This window comes from Thunnus thynnus, chromosome 21, assembly GCF_963924715.1.
Source record: "Thunnus thynnus chromosome 21, fThuThy2.1, whole genome shotgun sequence".
NCBI classification, from domain to species: domain Eukaryota; kingdom Metazoa; phylum Chordata; class Actinopteri; order Scombriformes; family Scombridae; genus Thunnus; species Thunnus thynnus.
The window spans coordinates 8,708,336-8,728,444 of NC_089537.1; the positions used below are offsets into that span (position 1 = coordinate 8,708,336).

The 20,109-nt window shown below is 44.5% G+C and overlaps 1 protein-coding gene across 1 annotated transcript in view; it reads right to left on the reverse strand.

Moving 5' to 3' along the window:
* Positions 1 to 528: 528 nt before the first annotated feature.
* gli3 (GLI family zinc finger 3) overlaps positions 529 to 20,109 on the reverse strand; it is a 95,895-nt gene continuing 76,314 nt past the window's right edge. Inside the window, exons 7-15 of the mRNA XM_067578755.1 lie at positions 18,606 to 18,807; positions 16,397 to 16,616; positions 15,136 to 15,249; positions 13,993 to 14,133; positions 7,593 to 7,742; positions 7,294 to 7,458; positions 6,896 to 7,186; positions 5,293 to 5,686; positions 529 to 4,736 (exon numbers count right to left, since the gene is read on the reverse strand). Of these exons, the coding sequence (XP_067434856.1) occupies positions 2,353 to 4,736; positions 5,293 to 5,686; positions 6,896 to 7,186; positions 7,294 to 7,458; positions 7,593 to 7,742; positions 13,993 to 14,133; positions 15,136 to 15,249; positions 16,397 to 16,616; positions 18,606 to 18,807 (4,061 nt within the window). The 3' untranslated portion in view covers positions 529 to 2,352. The remainder of the gene's footprint in view (positions 4,737 to 5,292; positions 5,687 to 6,895; positions 7,187 to 7,293; positions 7,459 to 7,592; positions 7,743 to 13,992; positions 14,134 to 15,135; positions 15,250 to 16,396; positions 16,617 to 18,605; positions 18,808 to 20,109) is intronic.

Sequence of the window (20,109 nt, forward strand, 5' to 3'; positions counted from 1 at the left end):
ATGACTGCTCATAATGTGAATATGTAACCAAACAAGTAATTTATAACCATGCTATCAAATTCTTGAGGGTGGAATTCACACTTCATTGCATAGCTCCCAACAACGTAATTGTAATTTCTCATGATGATCAGAAGAGGGCATCAGCAGCACTAGCTATGCTCCATGAATGAAGTTATAGATGGTGACTGAGTTTGGAACTTGGCACTAACGACCTTAAATTGAGTTTATTTAATTGTTGGTAAGAGGAGTATATACTCAAACAAAAATCTAATTTGACATCAGATTACACTTTTTTTTTTACTGTCTTGGCACAGCATTTTTATCAAGTTGCATAACATTGTTCCTTTGGATATGGTTTGATGAGGTAATCAGTTTGATTTGTAGTAATTTGAGGTGTTTGTGCACAATTATAGAAGTAATATTTTCATCCTCTGTCATGGTGTCATGATAAAAACAAAAATATAATTTAAACAAATAAAATTGTCTTATTATCAAAACCATCACATAAGGAAGAAAGGAGACTTAAAATATAATTTCCATTTTTATTAAAACCATACAAACATTTGTAGTCAGTTATAAAAGAGCAAAGTGGCTCTTCTGGCGGAGGGGCAGTGCTGGGCACTTGAAGCTCCTCTGTGAGCCAGATCTGTCTGGCCTCTACCCAGGGCCTGGGAATCCCTGCTTTCAAAGTCAATTCTTTATTGGCCCCAGGATACTCCCCATTTCCTCTGCTAAACCTACAGAAAGAGTAATGTATGTACACATATATAAAAGCACAATAAATGTGAAAACTAAAAAAAACAAAACAAAATCAAAGAAAAGTAGAGTGCATTACGCAAATCTTGACTTTTCTCATATTCACTTTTCTTATATAAATGTTCTGTCATTTTTATCTTTTTCCGGTCTCACAAGACACTTTACATGTTTATTTTTTTATTTTTTCATAATTCACAATGGAAGATTGGCAGTGATCTTTCTCTTTACTGACAGGCAGATACGTATAAGGCACATACCTCAATGTAATTTCCTTCTCTCAAAGGAAATCATTTCTACTTCTTTGAAAAAGCAAAACACCATCAATGCACAGCTACAAAAATGACAAAAGTACCAAAGAACAATAAAACAATTTGTACCTCATTGCTTTGACGCTGAATAAAAGGTAAACTACTTAATATTCTGTGCGCAGTCACATAAGACTGCAAGGCATACTAACACTGTTGACAAAGTCACTGCAATACTTGATGGCAGTACACATTCTGAATTTAAGAGCTTTGGAGAAAACAATACGGATGATTTCCTATAAAAACAAAACACATCACTTTACAGTATTTATCATCATGAGAGGGGAATTCATGTGCTGTGGACCACTGTTGGTCATTAAGACAGATTTAAAACATGAAGTACTCATATCTATTCATGTAAGCATACATAAAGCACCAAATGGGACCTTTGATCATCGAGGAGAAAATGTCCATTTTCACATCAGCTCCAAACAACCGTGCAATCCAACGTCAAAAATCAGATTATCACAAACAGAATATAAAAACACTGTTATATACACTTGAGTACCTTACCAGACTAACTAACTCAAGCCATTTAGATATCAAGTAGACAACTATCTATGATACCTTTAAGACTTGGATGCGTTATCCATTTTTTTGGACTCGATACCATACCGCAGTTTCTCTTGACAAAAAACATCACTTGGTAAAACTTGGTAGAAGCACTGAAACATTTACAGATTCACCAAAGTAACATACAAACAAAATGACAACAAATGTAAATATACCACTTATTAAAACCTATGATATATAAAGTTATCATCAGGGCCTGTTGAATTGACACATGACCCATAATCCCATCTGACCTGCTGTAACAAGAATGGATTTGACGTCTTTGTACCTGTTGGATCAAAACGGTAGATACTTGGCACATGGGCTATGTACTTATAAAGACAGTGTTCATGTTTCATCTTGAATACATGCATTTTTACCAACAGTGTGTACAGCAAAAACAGTGACAATACACAGAATACTGTTTTAAAGAAGTGAGCTTTTGCTCACTATCACATAGTAATACAAAGAGAAGGGCTTTCAAAAATAGCCTTCATTCCAGAAAAGGAATATAACTATTTATCTATACATAATTTTTGACCCATCCCATTTCTGTGTGGGATGTCATTTTTACAAAATAAATGGGTTTGGCAACTGCCTGAAGACTGCCAGAACACTTTAATTATATTTTAAAGTTCTCATAATTGCCACTTTTGTCTTAATCTTCACATACACCATAGTTTTTCTCTTCCTTTATTCCATCTTTCCTAAGGGAGGAGAAAGCAGAGAGAGAGAGTAGCTACTGCATGATAGCCAGGAACTTGCTCTCCTCAGCAAGGGTGGTGAGGAGAGAGCTCATGTCGCCAATGGCCATGTTGTTTAAACCAGGGGCCACACTGTGGAAGTTCGCAGATGCTCTTGGGGTTGTCAGCCGTGATGAGGTCCTGGAAAGACCCTGGAAGATGGAGGGACTCAACACCCCTGAGACCAGGCTACCCTGGTCATAGCCATCCTCCAGCATGGCACCAAAGTCCAGACTTACCCCATCGTCCAATACACCAGGCACAGTGCCATCCACTGTGCTGGTCACCTGGTCTGAACCAGGAGAGAGAAGGGCAACAGGGTCCCCACTGCCACTGCCACCATCTTGTCCCACAGACTCAGCCATGGAGTCTAGCAAGCACTGGTCCTCCAGGACAGAGAACGAGGAGGTCTTGGGATCTGCTGGCTCAAAGGGAAGGCGATCACTGAAGCCATGCTCTAAGTATCCATGGTCTGGGGCCTCCAGTTTCAGCCCAGATACCTGATGTGCAAGGGAACAGTGGTTCCCATTCCTCTGTAGTTGTTGTTGCTGATTGAGGCTAGCCTGGATTTCATTGGAGCTCTCAGGATTGAGATACTGCTGGGTCCTGACCAAGTTCCTGTAACTGTTGATTGGTGGGCGAGGGGCATGTACCTGCCGATTGTGATGAAGACCAGTTCCCTGGGAGAGGCTGGGGACGTTGTCCATGGAGGCCCTATTTAGGATTAGGTTGTTTCCAACCTGGCAAGAGGTGCTACTGTTGTGGTTCTGCTGAAAGTGGCTCTGTTTTTGAGGTCCACTGGAGGCCTGCTGTTTGAAGCCCTGCGGAAGAGGCCCATCAATTATCTGGGAGAAGTGAGGCCTGCCAAAGGTGTTTGTAGAGTTGTGACCAGATACTCTTATCTCCGTGCAAGAGTTTGGGGATGTCTCTAGCTTCACCCCAGGGTTGACACTGCAAGCACTTTGAGACTGGTTAGCCTGGGCACAACTGTTCTGGAAATCAAGGGGAACTTGCTGCTGAACCACCATGTTTCCAAACCTGCCAAAAGGTTCAGATATGGGTCCATGATCTGTACCTGACCACCTTCCACATTGTGTCTGGTGGTTCTGTTCTCTCTGAGGAGATCTGTCAGCACTTCCGGAGCTCACTTCATTCCACTGGATGGGAAGCTTACTGGGGCTCTTCCTCGCCAGCATCTGCTGCTGCTGGAGGCTGTGGGACCCTCGGAAGACCAGGTTCAGCCCTGAAGTCTGCTCAGTCGCCTCCATTGATGGATGGGAGGTGTCCCTTTGGCTAGAAACTATTTGGTCCTCAATGTGCATGTAGGAGCCACCATCTGTCTGAACCTGGGAGTGGAGATACTGTACCAGGTCATCTGGTAGCATGTCCTCATCCCCAAGCAACAGGCCTGCCTCCCCATCATCCTCCATAGCTAGAGCTTCTAAGGCTGCGTGTTCTGCAATGCTGGGAGTGTATGGCGAGTGCTGCAGGCCTCTCTGCAGGTTGCCTTCTGAGCGAGTGTAGTTCTGTAGGCTAAAGTTGCGAGTTTCAGGTGTAGAATGATGAGACAGAGGTGGAAGGGGGTGGAGGTTATTAAGACTGTTGAAGCGTTGCACTGGGGGCAAACCGCAAATGTCAGGAGCCTGCGTCCGCACTGGGTCACTGGCCCTCCGGTTCCCATTCATTGGTCCCTCGCCAGGATAGAGGACCCTCCTCCTGTAACCTGTGTGTCCCGTATACCCATTGGTGTACCCGTTGGTGCCCTCACTGCAGCGGTGTGGCCTGACTAGAGGTGGCAATGAGTTGTTGCTGCCACCCTCATCCATCATGGCCATGTGAGTTTTCAAGCTCATGCGCTCCATGTTGGGTAGAGGCGTGGGCGGTGGGCCACCAGTTGCTGCTGCATACTTGGCTTTCAGGTGGTAGTGCTGTGCTGGGGTTAAATTGAGCATCCCCCGTGACCCCCCTCCTCCTCCTATGCCTACTCCTCCCACACCTCCACAGCCCCCACCTGAGGGTATAACACCACCCCATCCTCCTGCCCCACCTCCATACTGGCTAGCCTCACTGGACCGGCGGGAGGCATCAGTGGAGATGGGGTCATAAGAGTCGGTGGAACTAAGGTTGTGGAGGCGGCGGTGGTGGGCTGCTGCCGTCATACCCTCACTCTGGGAAGTCTGGCTGGAGCGTCGGCTGGAGAAGCAGGGGGAGATGCCTGAGGAGCGCCGGCTGCTGCTCAGGTAGGCTGAGCTGGTGGCGCTACCACTGCTGTCACGCCGGTCTAGGAGCAAATTGAGCACTGTTAGCTCTGTGCTACCCAGCTCAGCATGAGCAGGTGGCTGAGGAGCAGACACCCCCCACTGCCTGCCTAGACAGGATCCTGGGGAGAAACACAGACAGAAAAAGCAATGAAGAAAGTTTGAACACCGATAGAGAACAAGGAAATTATGTGGAGAGTGAGATTACAGGAGGATGAGAGAGAAAAAGCCAAATAAGTTAAGTATAAGTGGGGAGAGATTGCTCAGACAGATGTTGCCAGAGACAACTGGAAGCACTTGACCATGAAACATTGTTACATGCTATTCTCTCTGATACGATATACAGCTTGATATGGTTATGATACCATTTTCTAGCGGAACAGTAAATTTTAAGCATTTGTTTTGCCTGAATGCTTCAGCCAAAACTGGCAAGATGGAATTCAGGATAATTCATTTCTCAAGTGTGAATTGTATGCACATTTGTGGTGATGTGTAAATTCAGTGTACAGGTGTTTTTTAACTGAATGTGCATCAAAATAATGCTACTACATGCTGTTGTAAATTTGTGCGGATTGTAGATGTTGGTAAAACATTTTAAGAGCATTTGGGAAAAGGTTTGAATATGCATTTAGACATCAAATTCAAGAGTTTTCAAACAAAATAAAAAGTTATGCTTACCCTTCCCCAGGATGTTGGGTAGTGTGGAAACTTTGGGGGGCGGTGTTGGGGACAGGGGCCCCAGCCTGGGCAGTGCTCCATTCACCTGCTTCAGCCTCTCCATCTTGATGTGCTCCATCCAGCGCAGGGGGCGGCCAACACTTCGCCTCGCCTGCAGGGTCAGCATGGCTGCAGTTGCCGTGGAGACTGTGGAGTCCATAATGGGGGCTGGCTCACCCTCACACTCCTCCTCTGCGTCCTCTTCATTTTCCTCTTTCTCATCGTCCTCCTCCAGCCCCTCCCCTGGCGAGCGTCCGGCGCTCACAGCAAGCTGGACTCCACTGCTGGGATAGGTGCTGATGGGGGACTGGTCACTGCTGCATGTAGACTGACCGCCAGGGCTTGGCTGAGACGTCTGACAGACACAGACCAGGAAAGAAAGACAGACAGGAGATTTGAAGAAGGTAGGAGAGGAAAAAATATATATAAGAGAGCAGATGATTATCACGTTTATTCCTGGTAACACAAGGGCAGGTGTACAGTGTCATACGCTACAAACAATGATACCATGAAATGCAGGAGCATTTCCTACAACAACAGGCAATGATAATTATTCATAAAACTTTGACCATTGTGAGAGATCACTTTATTCATGTGTTCATATAATTATCATGTATAATCATTGCAGTTTTAGCTGCCAAACCAAATAACCAACTGCCAGCTTTATTCTTTTAGAAAAAAAAAGCAGCGTTTGATAGGCAATGTTTAGTACGTTACTGGGGCATAAGTAATGCCTCCCCCCTGTGCTCCAGTTGGGACACACAAAAAACGCTTCAGAAGAGAAAATCATGTTTTGGGTTGTTTTCAGAGGATAGGCAAATAGGATAAAGGCCTCTTGTGAGACCAGCTAGTGCCTAATTAGGTTGTTTACTGAATTTTAGGAACTATGTTGCACTGAGGAATAATAGAATCACTTTTTTTGGCATGAAGTGTCCGCAGTGTTTAGAGAGTATTCACCCTGTTTACTATTGAATGAATTTGGCTGCACAGTGGAACCCTGGGCAGTATCAGGCATACTTTTTCAGTTCTGCCCTAAGGCATGGGCATAGTTTAGATAAGTGTATCACTTTTGGTAAATATCATTGCCACTTTTCAAAGTGTTGTACAATGAAATATAAAGAATAAACTTTTTATGAATATGAGTGATGAGGTAAATGTACAATGAGAACAAATCTGGCACATTTGGGGTGAAAGTGTCAAGCAGCTGTGATGGAGATGAGAAAAGTCCGACAGACAATAAAATAATGAGCAAGAAAGGAAAAAGTGAGATTTGGAAAGAAAGCGAAAGGATACCTATCTCACCTGATTACCCACTGTCCTTAGAAAGGGAAGGAGAGAAATGCCGAAGCATTGGATAGAAAAAAACATTTACTCATTAGAAGACTTCGGTGTTAAATATGCATGCCCCCAGTTCAGTGTTAATTCACACACAAACCTACATGTTAGGCATTTAAATTGTCATATTAAAGAAAAGGAATTGGTAGTAAAAGTATTAGAGAGGACTTAAATGAATCCAAATAATATTAAAATGTTTAGTTGTATACAACCTGAAATGAAGTCTTACCATGGGTTTCTCTGTCTTGATGGACTTGACCTGCAGACATTCATCCTGTTTTGAGGTAGCATGGTTGTACTCCCTTTGGTCCGTATACCCACCCAGGGGCAGTTGGCCTGGAGACCGGCCCTGACTGTTGCCCCCAGGCTCCCGGGGCTGGGGAGGAGGGCGTGGGTAATCTCCACGCTGTTTCTTGGTGACGTGTGCCTCGGGCCCATGCACTGTCTTAACATGTTTGCGTAAGGAGCTGGGGTCCGTGTAGCGTTTGGTGCAGCCCGGGATTTTGCACACATACGGTTTCTAGAAATAATATGATAGAGAGGAGCAGTGAGAAAGCAGTCACATACAGTATGTACACCAATCAAGTCGAGGAAACATGGCTGTCTGAAAACTTTCTTTTCCAGTACCTCATTTGAATGTGTGCGATTCTGATGTTTCGCTCGGTCTGAGGCATTGGAAAAGGCCTTGTTGCAGCCTTCATGTTCACACACATAAGGTTTCTCTCCTGTGTGGGAACGCAAGTGAGTCTTAAGATTTTCCAGACGAGAGTAGGCCTTGGCACAGCCTTCAAACTGCAGGAAGAGAGAGAAGAGGAGGAGGCCATCACTCACACATCTTATATTTTATTACCTGACCCTTGTGTTAGCAGGTTACATACAAAGAAACTTTTCATCTGCAGATACAGAACGTGGACAAATATCCTTACTGTGCACTTGTGTGGTTTTTCCCCAGTATGCCTGCGCATGTGGACCACCAGCATGTATTGTGCCTTGAAGGGCTTCTGCTCTCTAGAGCATTCCTCCCACCGACATACGAACTCCTTCTTCTCCCCGTGGATGTGGTCATTGTTGATGTGCTAGAAAAGAAGATGAGAGGAGTTGAATCATAGCAATTCTTGTATTATTATAAACAGTTGCTGCGTCTTTAAACGAGAATTAAGGAAGAGCTGCAGTAAGTGCCGTGTTATTTCGCCTTGAATTAATTTGTTGCTCAGCTTGAGGAAGTTTTTGCTCTGCAGCATAAGAAGCACATATAACATTTTCTTTCCTGTTTTCCTTCTCTTTTCATGTGGTACTTTAATTTCGTCTCTTAATTCTTTCCTTCCTTTCCAGCTTTTGTCTTTGTCTCCCTAACTCTGTTGAAATCTGCAAAAAGACTGGCAAAAAAAAAAAAAGCAGACTTGTGAGTCTCAGTGTCCGATTTGAACAGGATTTTCAAATAAAACCCTGTCACTTCGCATCACATTGGGCCCTCGCCCCTCCGTGACAAGTGCTGACAGTTGTGCTGCCGTGGCAACTTCCAATCTGAGGCTTAGGAAGAAGGGGAGGTGAGGAGATGGGGAGAGAAAATCAAAAGTTCAGTCAAGGCATCTGAAATGCGAAGGCTTTACAACTCCAGCCAAGCATTATATCTGTGAGCACCACCTTTCTCTTGCTCCATCCCCATCTCTCCTCCTTTTCTCTCTGTCTTTCTTTTTTTTCCTCACTAACTGTCTTATAAAAACGGCCTAAGTGGTAGATGTTAACAGAGGAATGAAGGAGGTGAGGAGAAAAAAAAAAAAACACATACAGACGTAGACCCTCTGGGGATGAAGTCAACATCTGGCTCTCTTTCAGAGACAACAGTGTGTGGTGGCCTCTGAAGTGCCTCCCCGAGAGCAATTTAAACCCAGAGAGACAGACACAATATCCTGACCAAAAGAAACCGGTATTATTACATTCCTGAGCAGCGGAGAAGTCTTTTTTACCTTGGGGGTAAATGCAGGGGGACGGATGCGAAGAGGAAAGAAGGGAAGGGGATAAATAGAGACTTGACATTGAACACTCTTAAATGTCTGGGGGGAAATGTGCTTTCTTTGAGCACTTACTCACAAGATTGTTGCTATATAAAACATGCAGGACCAAAGAAAATGAAAAGTATCCAGGGTCAGATCCCCTCTTGGCCTGTCACTGCCCTGACAATGGCATCTTTGTACTTTCCAATGCCCGCCCCTCGGCCAGATCATGACCCCCATACACAGCCATGACTATGGCATCCACTAGAAACCTAACTACCCTATTCTTAATCTTTCCTCAAGACGTTTTGACCCTAAACCTCTTCTAACTGCAGCGAAACTGCACTCACGAGTCAGCGCAGCAAGAGGAGGGTGCGAGTAAAATTGACACTAATATATAAGCAAAGGACCTCCATTATTCTCACTTGAAATTTTTCCATTTTAAAGTGACAAAACAAGACTAATTCCATGGAAAATGATTGGGGACTGGATGACCACAGATGTTAGTGAAGTTTCCCCAAGATTGATCTCCTCCCCACCTCGGTCAGAGCCTCAGAAAAACCTGACTCGTCTTCTCCTTTTCTTCCTCTCTGTGAGGGAATCCCTGTGGCAAGCGATCGGTCTGTTGTGAGCAGCGTTCAATATCTCCTGGCGGAGAGCGATGGGAGAGCGCTGTGGTGTTGGATCACGCTGGTGGCTGGCACAACACGAGTGTATGCGCGCGCACGTACCCACACACACACACACACACAGATACACACTCGCGCCGTATTTGTACAAATGAAGGAGGTCGTTGACGGGTGTGATGCATGAGCCTCTGAGCTGACAGAGAGGGGGACAGACACCACGGGGAGAGGGGCCGCCGAGAAACCTAATGGCATGATCTAATGGCAATTCTTATTGAATCAATAATCTCCATGCTGAGCAGACAGGCCCCGTTGGCCGGCTAAATCGACAAACAGGTGCTGATAGCGGCGGTGCGGCAGGTTATTCATCTTCCCCCTGCCAGCTTATCGGCCAACAACTGTAAAAACGCCACCAAGATGGATTTAGGAGGGAGTCGCACGACAGGGAGCGCCAGGCGCACGGACACAGGGGACACTGAAGCCATCTGTGACGTATGAGAGGTGCACACACACAGACACACATACTGTATATACACAGATGCTGTTTTTCTTGGTCCAGACCCCTGCTGCTTGGGTTGATGGCAAAAACAACTAAACATATAAAGCACTAAAACACAAAAACAATTTTACACTTGGATTGGTGTTTTTATGTTTTCTAGAAAACGAAAGCCTCTGATTTCAAATTATTTTCTGTCCCTTCATGCCAACGCTCAAACCCACGCATTACTGTAATACACAGAATCCTATCATTTTTCCCCAGCATTTGCCCACTTCAGTATCCATCTCCATGTCTCCTTATCAAACTCTCTCTGGGACACAAACCTCATGCATTAGAATGCAAGCGTGCATGAAAAGAGGGCCTGTTTACAAGGCAATTTCACTAAGCCGTGGGACCCGCAACACCGTTTAGCTTTATCAAACACCGCCTAATAAATCATATGCTCTTTTGTGATGTCAGTTGCTGAAGTGCTTTGTGTGAAGGGGAAAAAAGAGCATGAAAAAGGCAAAGAAGGGAGGGAAGGAGGGAGGGAGGAAGTAAAAGGGGGAAAGATTGAGTGAGGGAGGGAAGGAGGGAAGAGGAGAGTAAGTGAGTGAGCGAGCAGGGGGCAGGGAGCTAGAATTGGCATGTGTAATTCAGCACAGTCTTTTCATCTTAGAGTAAGATACTCTAGACAGATAAGGGGCCTAATCCTTCTCCTGATCAAAAAAAATCTGCATTTTACCAATTAAAGGCCTGCGCCAGCAGCCAGAAAGGGGGGCTGCCTTCAGACTGCGCCCGAGTTTATCTCCCTTTAACACCGGGGAAGCGAACAGCAGCCGCCTCAACAAGGCTGCACACAGGGAGAGCCGGCTCCACATCTAAGAACAAGGACATCACAGCGCCACCTATGCAGATGACCTGGAACAGAATAGTAACTGCGGAGGGTAGGAAAGGCCTGATGAGCTGTGAGAACACACACATACAGACCACCAACCCAATCCCAGTCTACAGCACCCTCCCCATCTGTTACTAGCAGGCCTGCTATGACAGAACAGACTTTCCAAGTTTACAAGCCAGAAATGCTTCAACCGTTGAGGGTTATAAACACACAAGATCACAAATTTGTTTTCAGAGGTCAAAGTTGAACCTTTAGATAAATAAACTATGAAAGCTATAAACTATAAAATGATACTGACAGTCATTTTATCACACTAATTAATTTCAGCATATCAAAAACAACTTTCATGCTGATTCACGTTCAAACAAATTGCTGTGTATTTTGTCAAAACCTCAGAATCAGACGACTTTTTCCCCCCATATCAAATAACTTATAACACCGCCTTCCTTTTACTAAATACAATATGGCTTACGCTTGTTTTTTTTCCTCATACAAGGGCAGTGAAAATGCATAGCTGCCTTGTAGATTTCTCAGCGGTGAAGTATCAGTAATAGATCAATGAGAAATAATAAAAGATTGTTGAGCAGGGCCACATTAAGGAGTTACGGGAGTGTGGGGTTGGCATCTCTGGCGACAAACCCGAGTGAAAAAAAAGCCCACTTCAAGAGAGACATTAAAGAAGCCACCAGGCCTTATCTTTAAAAGTACTCCCTCCGAGGGGAAAGAGGGGAGGGAGAGAAAATGAAAGAGAAAATGAGAGAGGGAGAGGGTTTATGCCCAAAAATGGGGGAAGCGAAAGAATGTCGAGCCGAGCGGAGAGGGAGATGGAGAGGTAGAAGTTGAAATGTAATAAATGAAATAAATACAGCAAACTAAAATTGACACCCGCCTCGCTTTTGCTGACTGGGTAGGCCAGATAAGTGAGCTAAATTGCATAGATCTGATGTTTATCTTATCGCCTGCACCAAGAGCGCTTAAACGCAGATGATAAAGGAACGCTGTGGCATGTCATGGTGAGAGCATGTTTGAGAGTGTAAAAATATGCATCAAGAGCGTGGCAGGAGTGCTTTTGAACAAGGTGGAAAGCGATGAGGGTGGTGTGAAGGCTTAATTCTAAAATTAGGCCAACCACAAAGGAAAAAGGGATATTTGAATCAGTGCAGCCGTTACTTTTAATACTTCATAAAGCCATTTAATTCATGACGTAGATTGTCGACGCAGCAGTGAAATTTTTGAACATGCTATGACTGCCGTTGCCAAATATGAATCCATGTGATCAACTGTTTTGCTATATGAATGAATAAACTTTCATAAGCCGATGGTTAAAACGGGTACAACCAAGGAGAAACTGGTATTTTTTTCTCATCATGTTTTCTCCCCAAAGCCATTTCAGAAGACAAGTACGGGGGAAGGGACGCTCCATTGTTTGGTTATATGGAAATCCCCCACCAACCCCACCTCCCCCCGCCCCCTCGGAGTGTGTGAGGAGAGCCACTGTGGTCCAAATACTGTACTTATCCTATTACTGAGGGGGGTGGGGGTGCGGAGAGATAAGAGCATTTTCTCGTCCGCTCTGCTGAATTAGAGGGCAGGGATTCTGTAGGCGAAGACTTTTATTGGCATCTCTCTGCATATCTGCATGTGCATAGAAAATGAGAAATAAAATGCAATATCAGAAAGTCAAATGCCAGAAAAAGAAAAAAAAAAAAAAAAACAATTCCAAGACGGAAAAAATGGAAAACTAATAAGGATTTTGTTGGTGTCTGTCTACACGGCAATCTGATAATAGGTGCAGCTTGGCAAGGTTAGTTTGGATAGTATAAGTGGAGGAATGAGAGGACGTTGCTTTGTTCAGACGGCCACCTGGTGTGACTACAGTAGGGGGAGGATGTGAGCAAGCTTTTCCTCTATTAAGAAGCCATCCTCCCCCCCCCCCCTCTCCTACCACCTTAACTCATCCCGCCCCTGAAACAGGGGCAAGAAGTTGTCAAGATCCTCAACCTTTGAGCCGAGCCCTTCAAACACGGGAGGCAGCCCATTCCGCGCTGAGGATATCAATTATAGATAGGGGTTACCACCGCAGCTAAGGATTGCAATGTCAAGACGGCAAATAGACAGCTGTGGAGAGCTGAGGATCTTTCTATCAGATGTGTGGTGATGTGTATTTCACGTGCACATGTGTGTGCATGTGTGTGTGTGTGTGTGTACACTCTGGCGTCCCTTGTTTACAGCATCATATTGGTGTATTTTCACCACTTCTCCAACTTCAGTCTGCTTTCTCGGCTGTGCAGTTCACAGGCCGCGTGAGAGCAGCAGAGCTAATAGCGTCAGTGTAAGTAGCCGTAGTCGGGGCGACACAACCATAATGTCATTAATATTTAGTTTAACAGTGAGCCCTCAGGCGCAACACGATGAGAGCCATCCATCTCCCGGGCTGTGTGAGAGTTCTGATAACAGACGGGAGGAGGGCTGGTCCAGTGTAGTACACAAAGCTCACATCCTGACTCTGGGAGGCTTAACCCACCAAATCAGTTAGCACCGTTCAGCTGTGAGATGTGCTCTCCAGCTTTTGAGCCCATTACCACCGTCTCTGGATCCAATCAGGAATCCAGCAGCAGTATCAGTCAATGGCTGCAGTTCTGACTTTACTATAGACTGCTGCTGCACATAACGCGCAGGCAGGCTGTGGGCTGATAGGAGGCATTGTCCAAAATAGTACAGCTTCTGTAGTTTTTGCTGGGATCCACTGAGCTCGAGGACATTAACTACTGAAACAATCACAGTATACAAAGCAAAAGGCATAGTGGTTTCTGTTTGTGTTTTCTGAGCTGCAAATATTTTTTATGGAAGAATTTACCCCGTCTATTTCAAACCACTGTGGGCTGCAATGCAGAAGATCCTCTGTTTGCTTCTTGTAAACACACACTGTTGAATCTCCCTGTTTGCCTACATGAAAATCTGCTCTTGGAGTGCAACCTGAGTCTGCCCACACATGTTTCACCTAAGAGTGAAAGAGCAAACTATCTGCTACACAGTGAAAGCAGATTTTTTTTTTGCCTTTCTTGCTCCTTTGTTACCCGTTATATAAAGCATCTCAAAGACTTTCTAAATCGTAAAAATGAACATAATGTGCCCAATTTACTGACACACCATTACAGGATTTCTGGATATTGAAATTTTGCAGCTGTCATTTGGAGCTGCCAACATGTGGTAAATGCCTGGTGCAACTTTACATGGGCAATCAAGTCTCTGCTGGAGTTGGACATTAGTAAAGCAGCTTGTTTTTTTTAATAGTATTTGTATGTTTTTGTGCTACTAAATACTCACTTGCACTAGCTGCTCCTGTGTGTCAAACTCGCGGCAACAGTTCTCCCAGTGGCAGTTTGTCTCATAAACCACCTCTGGCTCCTGTTTGCTCTCATCCTTGTCTCCTTCCTCTTTCACCAGCGTCATCCCATCAGGGTGATCCTAAAAAAACAACAAGGGGACAGTTCTTGTACACAAAGCAAAACACCAGGCAAAACAATGTCATGAATATAAAATGCATGATGTGACCTTATATGAGGATCCAGATAAAACACTAGAAAGGATTCCGTAACACCATCTAAACCTGTCATATAAATACTGTTTCACAGCCCTGCTGGTTCACATGAAAGGCACAGCCATAATTGATTTGGTAACAGGTCTCAGCCACTGAGCCCCTGTGAATCTGGCCTTCTATGGCTGCCTGGGAAAGAAGTCTGGAGAGCGGAAATGTAGCGTTGAAAGCCCCGCTCTGTATTTGGGGGTTGTTATACGACAGGACCGGGGCGAGTATTTAAGGAATCTAACCCCCTCTTCCTGCTGTAGGTTGCTCTATTAGCCTAGACATATTTCACTGTCACAGTTAGGTGGCTGAGTAGAGCAGGGCGGGTGCGGGCTAACGCAGGAGAGCCCGGGCTTCCACCACACACACACCTCAGGCTGTATCTGCTGCTGCCTGACGGAGGAACAGCTGAGTATCGACTCTAATAAGGTTTTTCCTGCAGACGCAAACACACCGTCTGCCTACTGTATTTCACTTTCATTTTTCCAGCCACTTAAATTTTTGATTAAACAAAAACAATTTCCTCGTAGTGTCCCAAAGATCAATGGATTGTTTGCTTCGGAAACTGTAAGTAATAAGAGCTGGGTGGGAAACTAACACCAACAAACAGCCATATACAGGTAAATACAGACTGTGGCTGGTGAGCTTGTTTATTGCTGCAGCAACTCTGGCAGGTGACCACCAGCCATTATATGTGTTTCCTATTCTAGTGGAAAAATCTAAAAATAAAAACCTGCTAGTGGATTCTGGGATTTAACAACCGGTGTTGAGTGTATTAATTTTGCCAAATGGGCGTTTGCCTCATAACTAAACAGGCTCCTATTCTACACAGTCAGTAACTGAGTAAAGTTTTTGATATCTGTTAATAAATCTACTGTAGATACCTGGACACTCACTGCGCCCGGGCTCGGCAACTCTTCCTCTGGTTTCATTTTGGAGCGTTTGTGGTGCATCGGGTCTCCTGTGCTGCTCACTGCAGATTCACTTGTTGGTTTGATCTGTGGAAACAGGAAATATTTGAAAAAACTCCCAACTTCAATTTCATCCTTTTCAGCTTCTCCTGGCATGGCGTTGACTATGTAGACAATTAAGTTTTTTTATATTTCTTTTGTTATCCTTTACAGTATTATTAAAAATGCATGTGATCCTTATAAGTTAATTAATCATTTACTTAATCAACCAGCAAAAACAACTATGGTTGAACTGTAATGATTTCCGTACCCTTAGTCCCAGCTTTAACTGTGCAAATGAAAAACTATGCAATTCAGTGTATCACATTAGCTACCCTAATCATTGCAATTAAAACAAACCCATGAACCATTTCAATGAACCATTTGCTGAACCAATGGATGACCTGACTTTGGCCCTGGCTTAAATTTGCCCTTAGGGGAATTCTTGTTACATACCAGCTCGCCAGAATAGAAAAAAGAAGTAGTGGATTTTAAACTTCTGGAAGAGGAGACAGGCTTCCTTTGGTTTTTCCTGGTCGCTTCAGGAAAACGTTTACTTCCAAAATGCTGTTAGTTTTTTACAGGACACTTAAGAATTGTAGCAATCCTCTCGGTTTTTGCAACATGTAACACATTTGTCTTGCTATCTTTGCTGAAACATATGAGATTCAGCTGTGGCCCCAAAGCAATATTCTGTTTATTCAAGAGAAGGAAAAGGCAATTTTGGTGTGCTAAATTTGAATGAAGCCTCATTCCCAATAACACAAAATTCAAGTGATGGGAAACAGCAGGAAGGACTGGTAATAAACATTGAATATTTACTTCAAATGCGGGCCCGCACATACAGTAAGGGTCTAGGAAGGAGAGAAAAAGTCCCTTTGGATCCATCCATCCATGTCAATATTCCCACTCTATATCCTTGTTCTCTCTCTAGTGATTAATGGAGTCAGCAGTGGGATTCTATGCTAACAAGCCCCTTGTTGTTTGCTGCAGGCACGTTCTGGGCCGTGCTCGGCAGTCTAAAAACAAGAGACAAAACAAGTAGGAGGAAACTCCCAGGAGATGAGTGCTCGGAGGGGGGGTCCTGCCTGTACCATGTTAGCTCGCTACATTTCGCGGAGATGTGGCTGGCATGCGACGCTGCTATCTATTACCTGCGATGATGAATCGCACAGGCGCCTGCCGCCGCTCTCACCTGTGAGGAGTCGTTGGAGACGGCTGAGCGCTCACTGGCGCTAAGCCCAGAGGGGGGGATGCCAGGTACGGGCCTCTGGGTGGCGAAGGCCGGCGTCGGGTGGATCAATGGCGGACTGTGGCCAAAGGCAGAGCCCACAATGCCTGGTTGGCGGCCAATCAGCTGCTGGTGCACGTGCAAAGCCACCGGGGTTGGAGGATAGGCGAAGCTTAACGCTGGGCTGAAAAGAGATGAAAACAGGTTGTTTTGGGTGAGATATGAATAATGACATTATAACTTTGTGCTAAAACATCAGTTGCAAAGGCAATGAGGCAAAAGAGGAGAAACACAGTGAATAAATGGATTGTTCTGGATAGCTCCTCATCCCTGAGGACAATCTGACAGGAGATGGTGTGGTAATGCTGGAACCACAGGGCTGGCGGCAAATCCTTGCCAATGAATGTTCAGCTTGTTAACACACTGTGAATTATCATGTGGTCTGTGTAAAACAATATGTCATTCTTCCACTGGGCAAATGATACAGTTGATAAATAATTCGGAGTGTATCATATAGCCTTGTAAATAGAGCAGAATTATGTCCCTGTTACTGAGTTGTTTCCTCCTGTAGTTTATTTTCCTTTAACGTGAGTTAACTTTGTTGACCCTGTGGTGTAAAGTAAAAATCTCAGAAGCCACCAAACCTCCTCTGGGGTCTCCAATAACCACAGGTGAACCACCAGATAAACACAGATCTGTGTGGCTCGACAGCAGCGGCCTCCATTCATCCTGAGCTCTGACGCTTCGCTCTCCCCGCGACCCATATGTCTGCTGATCTTATTACGAGCCGAGTGGAAATCAATGGACCGAGACACATTTGGGGGCCCATCCGCTTGTCATATCACTCATCAGTCTGTTGGCTCTGGCTATTTGGGTCCTGTCACTAGGACAGTGGCTGAGCGCACAGTGTGATTGATCAGGCTCTTCTTACAGATCGCTGATCAATGGCTGTGGGTGGGGCGATGGATCTTTCCTTTTCCCTTCCCTCTCTTCTTTTCTTTTGCTTCCCTTCGCTCGCCTCCGGTACCGGGGCGTGATGTATGTGATGTTTCCATGAGGTGTACTAGATGACTGACACGAGCCGCCGGGGAGGCAGGCTGACTGGCTGGCTGGGAGATCGTCACCCACATGGGGGTTTGACATGGACGATACACACACAGACACTTATTCACTCCACCACACACTTCCTTTCCCCTTTACTCTCAGACACACATGCAAAAAACTGCAACGTAACTAGGGGGTATCATGCTAATATTGAGGGAGGACACACAGGTTTTGTATTGCAAGAGTGCTGTATGAAAAATACCAATCAATGATATTAGACAAATGAGTTAGAACTTCATCGCTTTGGGAGAGCCTGCTGTTTGATTCATTATTGGCATGTTAGTCCCTGAATGGCCACCTTGAAAGAAACAGTCAATCACAGCTTCTGTAAGACATCCTGACAGGATAAAAGTTATTTTCATAACTTTAAAGGGGCCATTCAGCATTTTTATTGCACTTACATGAAATTCGAGGACTCACAATAGACAATAGATTTTCAGTTTTCTCCTGATTTTGTCTCAATTATGGGTCAAGCCCCAAAAACACTGGATCCTACAATTTCCATAATGCCACTTGATAACATCTGTCATTAGACCTCCCCCCCTACTTCCTCAAAGCCCACACCTCCTCCAGTTTGTAATGTTGTTTCAAGCCCAATCCTAGATACCCCATGATGACATTATGTCTTTGGAAAACTCCCTCAACAGCAACAGAAAGGGCTGTATAGTCATTTTTGCAGGGAGAAAACTTAACTTCATGTGTGAAATCAGTGGAATGCCCCTTTATTACAATAAATAAGGGTTTTAAAAAATAGTCTTAAATGCAGGAAGGGACAGTCAGCATCAGTTTTCTATCCTGACTGGAAACCTTTATATCTAAGAGTAAATTAACCTCTTACAAAGTTAAATTAGATATTTTTACGGTTATGTCTGTAATAAATTCAATAAAACACATAGTTATTGTAGCAGAAGCAGTATCTGAATAGACAAGGAAAATCATATAGCATATCTAGGAGGTATAGTGCAGAATAATTTAGCATAAGCACCTAATCATTGAGATATATAACCACGTGAACTGGGAGCTTTAAGAATAATACATGCAGGATCATTTCCAAATCACATTCAGCTACCTGATGGCTCCGGCAGAGAGGTGACCGTAGGAGCCGCTGGTGGATGAGCTGGAGCGAGAGTTGTTGAGCATGGTGACGAGAGAGTTGGGCGAGTTGCGAATCATGGTCTGCAGGTCAAAGCTGTGCTCAGAGAGGGGCGAGATGGGCAGGGGGCGCTTCCTGCTGGGCCGTGATGGCAGCCTCGGGCTCGGGAAACGAGAGCCTGCGGGATAAAGGGAAGAGGAGATTTTATTTAAGAGTAAGGTACAAGGAGAGAACAAGTGAAAACGCAACGTTTAAATGTCTGATAAAGCTGTAAATGAAGCGTTATCTGCTCCCTCGTTTCAGGCTTTTTTTTGGAGAAGAGCGTCTGTTAAATTCCTAAAAATGTGTTACAGATCAAAAGAGAGCATTTGCGGGTTTATACACTTTTCCTGTTTGACTTCATCCAAACCCTAACCTAATCTAACCCTAACAGATGACATTTTTGTCAATCATCAGACAAAAGGCTCATCTGAATGAGTGTTCAGCTGTCACTTGATGCACTGCTTGCATTTCATCCATGAGAAAACATGCCTTTTATGTTGGAGAAATGCTCTGACTGTGTATGGTAATATTTAATCAAGTCCAATTTGACTCGTTATTCAAATGCAATCAGTGTTGACTGGAAATACTAAAAGGGGGTTTGAAAAGGTAAAAGGCGGAAACGGCACAACCATTCTCTCTGCACATACAATGAGCCACGGGTAGAGATTAAAACATGACTTTTGTTGTCTTTTCACATGGAGATGTCACAAACAAGACAGAGAAAAACAGAGGGAGATGGAAGGAGGGGAAAAAAGCACCGAGGGGATGTCGCGCTTTGTGCGTGAACTGACACAATGACTTTGTGACTCAAGACTTGGAAATAAAACATTTTGAGTTATTTTATAAAGGCAGACAAAACCAGCTTACGCAGCCCCGATAACCCCCCTCTATATTTACGTCCCCCACAATCCATCCATCTCCCAAACGTAAATGCTCCATCTCTCGTTTGACACATCCAACGATTACAGAACGCTCCATTCACATGGTAATCAGAGTGTGTGGATGTGAATGTGTGTGTGTGTGCCTCTGTGGCAGCAGCGGTGGTGTTCTGGCATACGTAGGCCTGAGTTTCGACTACAGCATGAAGCTGTATGGAGAGCAACACCCCCTTTACATTGTCATTGTATGGAAAATCTGTCTTTTTTTTTTTTCTTCATGTCTTCGTGAGGAGGGTGTACACACATACAAATCCCTGAGCGTACACAATCACTAAATACAATTCAGTCCACTGTCATGTGACGTTCCTTGACATGTCTGCTTCACCGTTTCATTCAGCTTGAATCATATGTCTAATCCCTTTGCAAAAAAAAAATGTCCTTTATCCTCCTGGATTGAGCAAAATAAAACCTTCTACATCCAAAATCTGACACACCTGACACTTTTTTAACAAGTGGAATCCACATGAGTGTGAGGGACAGCCTCCACTTGTGGTGAATTA